The sequence below is a fragment of the Pygoscelis adeliae genome, unplaced genomic scaffold (assembly GCF_000699105.1).
Source record: "Pygoscelis adeliae isolate BGI_AS28 unplaced genomic scaffold, ASM69910v1 Scaffold1182, whole genome shotgun sequence".
Lineage (NCBI taxonomy): Eukaryota > Metazoa > Chordata > Aves > Sphenisciformes > Spheniscidae > Pygoscelis > Pygoscelis adeliae.
Window position 1 is genome coordinate 9,734 of NW_008824213.1, and position 7,405 is coordinate 17,138.

The 7,405-nt window shown below is 55.6% G+C and overlaps 1 protein-coding gene across 1 annotated transcript in view; it reads right to left on the bottom strand.

The window, feature by feature from the left end:
- The window catches only part of STARD3 (StAR-related lipid transfer (START) domain containing 3), a gene marked incomplete at its 3' end in the record, with an annotated part of 15,222 nt that overhangs the window by 7,163 nt on the left and 654 nt on the right, over positions 1-7,405 (bottom strand). Inside the window, exons 2-7 of the mRNA XM_009334799.1 lie at positions 4,892-5,171; positions 1,900-1,977; positions 1,531-1,608; positions 1,387-1,440; positions 1,167-1,284; positions 1-47 (exon numbers count right to left, since the gene is read on the bottom strand). The exon at positions 1-47 is cut by the window's left edge and continues 4 nt beyond it. Coding sequence (XP_009333074.1) covers positions 1-47; positions 1,167-1,284; positions 1,387-1,440; positions 1,531-1,608; positions 1,900-1,977; positions 4,892-5,107 — 591 coding nt within the window. The remainder of the gene's footprint in view (positions 48-1,166; positions 1,285-1,386; positions 1,441-1,530; positions 1,609-1,899; positions 1,978-4,891; positions 5,172-7,405) is intronic.

Consider the following 7,405-nt stretch of genomic DNA (forward strand, 5'->3'; position numbering starts at 1 on the left):
GTAGAGCAGGGGGCGGCGAGAGGCTACAGCCTGGGCTGCCAGGTCCCCTGCGAACCAAAGCACGAGGTTTTACACACGCGGCGTCCGACACTTCAACGGCAGAGGGGTCCGGGGGCCCCCACCACATCCACCCCTACTCAACCACCCTCCCAGCCACTTTCTTCCAGACACAGCTGGTCTTTTCGCACTGACACCAGCCAGCCCACAAGCTTTTCAGCTCCTATTGCCTCATCTTTTGTTTGAGACATTTTATCTGCATGGAGATCAATGGGCTCTTTTGCCTGTCAAATCCAAAGGCGATTAAGCATCTAATTAAATAAGAGCTTCCCCTGGAAGCAATTTGGAACCTGAGCCTAATCCAATAGAGGCATTAAACACTTGATCATTTTTCATCTTAAAGCCTCCTTGCAAGACCCAAACATCCTCTGGTGTTTTCCAGTCAGTCACTGCATTTCTGATCGGGCCCCGCTTGACAAACGCTCCCTCGTTTACGTGCCGTTTCCCAGCCCTCTCTCATCAATTAAGCCTGGGAGAGCGACGAACTCCTTTTGCTGCTTTAGGAACGGGCAGCCGTGCCAGTCCAGGCTGAGCACCCACTCCCTAGAAGGGCCCCTGGAAGTTACAGGTGCCCGGCACCGCAGGGTAATTTGTAAAGCATTAGGTCAGACTCGATCTCCGTTTAGTCTGACCTCAGCAACCAGAGGCTGTAAAATTTCACACACCATAACTCACGCCGCGCCCCTGCAACCTGTCTGTAACTGAAGCAATCCTCTCTGAAAGGTCTCCAGCCCAGATCCAAAGACAGATATCCAGAGACGGAGAGTCCAACAGTCCGCCTGGCATTTGTCCCACTGTTTCAAAACATTTTCTCCGACGCGGAGGTGAGCTCTGTTTCCAACGCGTCTGGCTTCAGGATCCAGACATTGGGGAATTTGGCACGTTTTTCTCCACTCAATTAAAAGATGCTTTTTATAATCTGGTATTTTCTTCCCCTGAAGGGACTTATATACCATAACAGAATTGAGTCAGGCACTTACCGTCACAGCCAGCCTGGAGATCACTTCTCCATAAATGTCATATCTGTCAAGGTGCTGCCAAAGCAGCAGAAACCCCAGGCCTGGTAGTCTCATCTGCCAACTCCTACCAGAGAGGAGCAAAATACTTACATCGTTCCTCTTCTGCTTCCTGAGTTAGGACTTTAAAATCCAGGAACCAAGTCTCTAGCCAAGCAATGACAAACGAGACGATAGGAAGCAAATAGCCGAAAGCCCCTTTGGTCAGAAGCTGAGTGGAAAAAAGCAGAAACCACAGGGAGTTCACACAAACGGGAAAACTGCAGCAGCAGGTAATCACAAAGCAATCCCCTGTGAGCCCAAAGAAACCAACCTCGGAGAGGATGACCTTCACAATCAGGAAGGCACTGGATACCAACGTAGTGACCTGAAAAATAAATTTACATATCTCAGATCCCTGCAAACTCCAGGCGGAGAGAGAAAACTAAAGACAGGAAAGCAAAAATTGCCTTCTTACCGCTATGACCCACCAGTGGCGCAGCTTTACGATTGCATAGGCCAGCAGCAACACAAAAAACCGAAAGAAAGCCAAGACCTGTAGAAACAAAAAGCCATCAACACCAGTCGCTGCCCTTGTCCCTCTGCCAGGTGCTGGGAGGACACAGACACCGGCCAGCTCCCGAGGACCTCGCCACCTTCGACAGATGGGGGTCAAGGCTGCAACAGGATGGGCTGCGACCTGCCCAGTTTCACTGAGCCAGGCGAGGGGCGAGGCCGCGGGGAGACCCCAGCCACCCGGCGCGCAGACCCTCCCTGCCCAGCCTTCGGCCACGGCACCCCTAGCTCCAAAGCTGTTTCCTCACCTGCAGCAGTCTGGGATACTCACAAATATATCAAAGAAAGAGGTCTTAAAATTGTACTTGATGATTTCATTCTCCAAGTTCTTCTGAATGCCATCCTTGGTCTGGAGGGGAGACAGGAAACCAGAAAGCTATTGAGTGCACTGATAAGAAACTAATGGGAGAAAGAACCCGGCCAAGCGGTGACCGGAGGTTACCGCCAGGTCAGGTTATGCATCAGGCATACAAATGCCTGCCGCACGCACGACGCGGGCTCATCTGCCAACGCAGGACCACGGGAGGATACAACAGCTCATTTCACCCTCGGTTTCACGCCGAGGAGCGCAAGTCGGGTAGCCAGAGCTGGAAGCAGCACACGGGTACGTTAAACGCTTCTACGCGGGGGCTTTCTAACACCGAAAAGCCGCTCCTTTGGCTCAGCACGTCCAGCACCACCGGATCACAACTCTCACAGCCTAAAGCCCTTGGTCAGACAACACCTCCCACTCACGCCCACTGCTTCCACGCGTGGCTTCAGGTGACAGACTTCAGCTGTACGGGAGGAGACGTGGAAAAAATGAAAAATCACAGGAAACCGCTTCTCTAGCGCCTTCAGTAACGCGCTGAACAAAGCATCTCCCACAGCTGGGCAATCAAAACATCTCCCCGGCGAGGGCTCTCAGGGGTCACTCAGCAACCTGGTGGAATTTAAGCTGTGATCGTCCTCGTTATGCAAAGCACCGAGGGGTCCCCTCTCCTTTCTTCCAGGCCAGCTGGCTTCCCACGGCTCACAGCAGCGCTGAGCTGCCCTCCAGGAAATCTGACGGAGGAAGTCGACCGGCAGGTTCAAATGTACTGGCAAAGGGGAAGAGGGAGGAGAGGAGGACGAGGGACACGCACGGACACAGGCAGACTGCAAGGAAATCTGAAAGAGGCAAAACCACGTTCTGGGATGTTGTACGGGAGCGTGGAAAAAGCTCACAGAAGAGCTCCCTTGCCTCACCCTGAGACAATCTGGAGCCTGACAGCCCTGGTACTTTTGACACCATAAATCCTGTTCTCGGGAGCCTGGAATCGCTGTTTATGAGGAAGTGGATGGCTCAGGTAACTGGAACAAATGCTTCACCTTTAGGCTATTGGTTTGAACGCAGCCCAGCTGGCCTGGAAGCTGGTGTAGGCTGACAGCTGTTTGATGATCTGTGAGAAACAAGTTGGTGGATCTCAGGCCAGTTCTTGGCAGCCTGGTGTCCTGGCACCCTCTTGTCAGACAGTCCAAGGACAGAAGAGGCAGCCATCGGGAAGCGGTCCCTCTAGGTCAGGGCTGGTGCTTAATATTCAGGGAGAGGGGGGCAAAGCCGTTCTGCACTATTGCTTTATCTGATCTGCGGCTACAGGACTGACGCCAGCCAGCTTTGCTGAGCTGCCGCTGAAAGCCTCTTCCCCACACCGTGACTCCGCTATGAGATGCTGCAGGAGGAACGAGACACAGGGAAGGCTTTGGATTATGATATCTGGGAGGTGTTTTCAGTTTAAGTACGGGCCACTGCAACGAACAAGGAAGAAGAACCGTCTGAGGCATCTCTCCGTCTCCGAGAGCAGCAAGCTCGCAGGATTACAGTTTGCAGGCAACAGACATTTAACGAGGGCCAATTTGCTCAGCTTATCTTTCAGCGAAGGAAACCGTTTGATAAAAAAAGCATTAGTCATAATAGAAAATCGTTGCTCTTCATAACTAGGCAAATAAGCTGTCCTAATAGCTTTAAATATGTAGCATCTCGGCTCAGGGCCCAAATATCAGCAGTTAGTCACTCATTAATGGCTACCTGCAAGACCTACGCTCAGAATCACCCTGGTGACCGCGCTGGCAGATTATCTCCCCGGGGCTGGATATTTTGATTTGCGGACAGCACCTCTCCAGAGAGTCCAGAGAACAGGGACAAGAGCAGGAGGCCGGGGTCCAAGCCAGGCGTGCAGGGCACCATCGGCATCGCTGGAATGCTGGCCGAGAGATGCTTTTTCCTAGTCGGGGCGGGGGGACAGGGGTCTCTTCAGGCTCTTGACACCGCGTGGGCAGGGCGAGGGAGCTGCTGGCCGAGACAATCTGTTAAGTGCAGACACCGCAGGAGATAAACAGGGCAGAGATAAGAGCCGCTAAGTGAGCGCAGGATCCAGTGCTGATAAACAAAGGCCAGACAACCGGCAGGGCTGCACGCAGAAGCGCTGGGGTCTATCTATTCATCTTGCCTCTCTGCTCAGGTTGTTCCATGGGAGGACATGTAGTACCTGAAACCAGCCGGGACCAGTTCAGGAAAAACAAAATAAAATACAGCCCAGGGAGTAACTCCGACCTGACGGGACTGAGGTAAATAAGCTGGATTTCCCTGGTCATTGCAACCAGTTGACACACTGAGCAAACGCAGCAGCCCGCACAGGTGTGACAGCGCTGCGGAGAGGACCGGAACCCTCACAGTCCCCTTCGCCAGTCCCCCGTGCGGTGGAGCGGCACCTCCGGCTTTCAGAAGCTGAGATCAGCAGCGGCACGTTGGGACCAAAGCTCAAAGCCCTTTTTGTCTCTGCCCAACAGCTGGGTGGGCGAGAGGAGGGTCTGCACATCCCACCTCGCTCCTCCGACGCTCTGAGAACAAGACGCTGCAGCAAAGCTGGCAGCTGCTTGGCAAACAGAGCGAGCAGCTTCACTTAAGGCAAGGGGAGCAGGAGAGAAATTTGGCCAACTGCTCAACCTGGCGATTCCACAGGCCCCAGATCTTGTTACACTACAACACAGAGCGCTACATGCGACGGCGTTAACGACCCTGGACAGCCACAACAGAGCCCAGTTGCAGGAAATGAGCTGGACTTTAGTTTACACTAACTGCACGCTGGTTTCTCAGCCAGCGCAAATCAGCAGAGCGCTGGGAAGAACAAACAAAGACTTGGCCCAAGACTTCTGAAACAGAGCAATTAACGCGGAGGGAACCGAATTGAAAAAGCACAACTTCAAAGGGTAAAGACTCCACGGATTTGCTTCCCCCAACTTACATTCAATTCGATTATCCACAACAAAGAGATGAAGAGCAGGTCGAAGGTGACGAAGAGGCAGAAGGTCCTCCTCACGTCCGAGATGGCTTTCCTCTTCTCCGGAGAGAAGTAGCAATACGGGGAGAAGCCCTGGCTCTGGGAGAACGAGGTGCTGATGGACGCTATGGCTGGGAGGCTTCGTTCCAGGTCGTGCTGCAGGTCTGTCGGCTTGCTCATCCTTGGCCCAAGCGACTTGGGTCCTACGTCAATCGGGGCAACATCTGCCAAGTCAGTGCATCACCTGTGGGGAGACACGAAGGGGACCCTCAGGCCTCCGGATACCCCTTCTCCTCTCCCCCTCCGAAGGCAAATATTCCTATTAACAAATCAGATCCTGTCTGTTTCACACAATTCCCGAGGGAATAGGCTAATACTGGCTTTTGGGCTGCCAAAGAGCCTCCCTCTCCGAAGCGAAGACATCCAGGGCTCACCCTCCTGCCCCGTCTCACCCTGGCACCCCATGTCCCCACCAGCACAGGCAGGGACCCTCCTTCCCTCTGGCTCACTGCAGGGAAGGAGGAATTGGCTGCGAAAGGCTCAGAGGGTCCGCGGAGCCACCAGCAAGTGTCACTGGGACCCAGAGGCGGCCACCCAGAACACACTCGCAGCACAGCGAGCCAAGCGGACGGCAAAACCGGGGCACCGGATGGCAACCCCCGCGGAGATGCCGCGGCAGCGGGAAAAGGGGCCTCAGGGTGTTTCCGCAGAGGCCCGTGATCCGAAAGGGAGCAGCCGCCGGGATCCCGAAGCCACCCCGAGCTACAGCAGCCTCCTCTGCAGCCTCCTCTGCAGGGACGGATGCGAAGCTCCCAGGGGCTCGACATTTTGCGCAAGGCAAACCGCAAAGCCTCGGGAGCCGGTCACCCCGTCGGATCCCACCCCGCACGGCCGAGAGAGGAGCCTGCTCGCTTCAGGAGCAGGACACTGGGTTTCACGCCCGACTCCGGCCAAGCAGAGCAGCAGGAAGGCAGCAGGGGAACGCGCTGCTCTCTGTCCTGGCCACGGCGGCTGGCAGTGCCGGGCACGCAACCCCGGCGCGAGCGAGGTGTTGAGGTCTGAAGGCTGTTTTCACGCAGCCCGTGCCAACCATTGTATTAAAATTTTTCCTCTCCGTCAGCACCGCACAAGGAGGCCACTATGTTAATGGGCCGTGCAACTAAGCACACGCTGGAGACAAACAAGGAAAGAGGATGCCAGAACAGGTCAGGCCAGGGATCTGTCAGTCCCCGGCTCTGCCACCTCCGAGTCACCCACGGCAAAGGCACAGCTACGAACTCCTTCTCTGCAAAATACTCCTGCTCAAGGACATTTTGCCTCCAAAAAACCAGATTCTTTGCTGCCTCAGCCACTGCCCCAGCAGTTCTGCATCCTCCGGGATCCGAGTGAGGTTCGTTTGTCAACAGCAGATCCCACTTGCAAAAACCAGGAGGCTGCAGCCACGCAACGTCCGAGGAAAAAAGCCCCGAGCCTGTGCCCAGACCTGTAGGAAGGGGCAATCCACAGGGCGGGCGAAGCCAGGGGTGCTGCTGAGCCCCACCGGACACTGGAGCAACTCCAAGAGCTGAGCACAGCCTGATTTGGGGCAATTTGGGGTCCCTGCACCAGAGGCTTCTGCGTCCCAGCCCCTGGGGAGCACCGGGGCTGGAAAGGGAACAAAGCTGGACTCCTGTCAAGTCCCCATTAGTCTCTCTCGGAGGCACTTTGGAAGGAGCTGGAAGACTTGTCACTTCGGATCAGCCGCAACGACCACGGCCCTTCGCTGCTCCGAGCGAGGGGCCCATCTCAAACTGAGAAAAGTTAAAGACATCTGTGAGCGCTAAATAATACATCACCTCATGCACGGGCTGCCTCCTCCTCTACGGCAGGGTGTCACTGCCTCCTTCCCTCAAACACCACTTTGCACTTAGGCAGCCCCCTGCAACTTTCACAGCGCTTTAAAATCACCCTGCCCCGCTCCCCCAGCGCCGAGGCAGCGCTGGGGCCGCTCTGCGGTGCCGGGGAGACGGCAGAGCACGGGAGCGCGGCGGCCGGCGCGAGCCCTCGTGCAGCTCAGCCAGCCTAAACTCACCCGTCGTTAAAACCCAGCCTCCCCGGTGAGGTTTAACACTGCGTCGGAAGCATGCCCATCCCAAACCAACCAGCAATAACCAACTTCTGGGGAAGAACCGACGACAAGGGCTTTACCTTCAGAGCACCGTGGGACAGAGCAGGGTTTTGCAGAAATATTTTAAGCCCAGATGAGGCCCCCCGACTGGGACTGCTCCCTCAGGCAGGAGAAAGCTCAGAGCAGAAAGAGCAGGGGCTGGATCCGAGCGTGTTTAAATGTGCCTTTTTCTGGGTGACAGATAAATTATTGAGCGCCCCGGTGTTGTATTATGCATTCAGACATCCTCCGCAGCCCGCGCCGCACTGGCTGCCGAGCCGGGAGCCGCTTTCGGGGGCTCCTGAGCGGCGCCACTCCGGCAGCCGCCACGA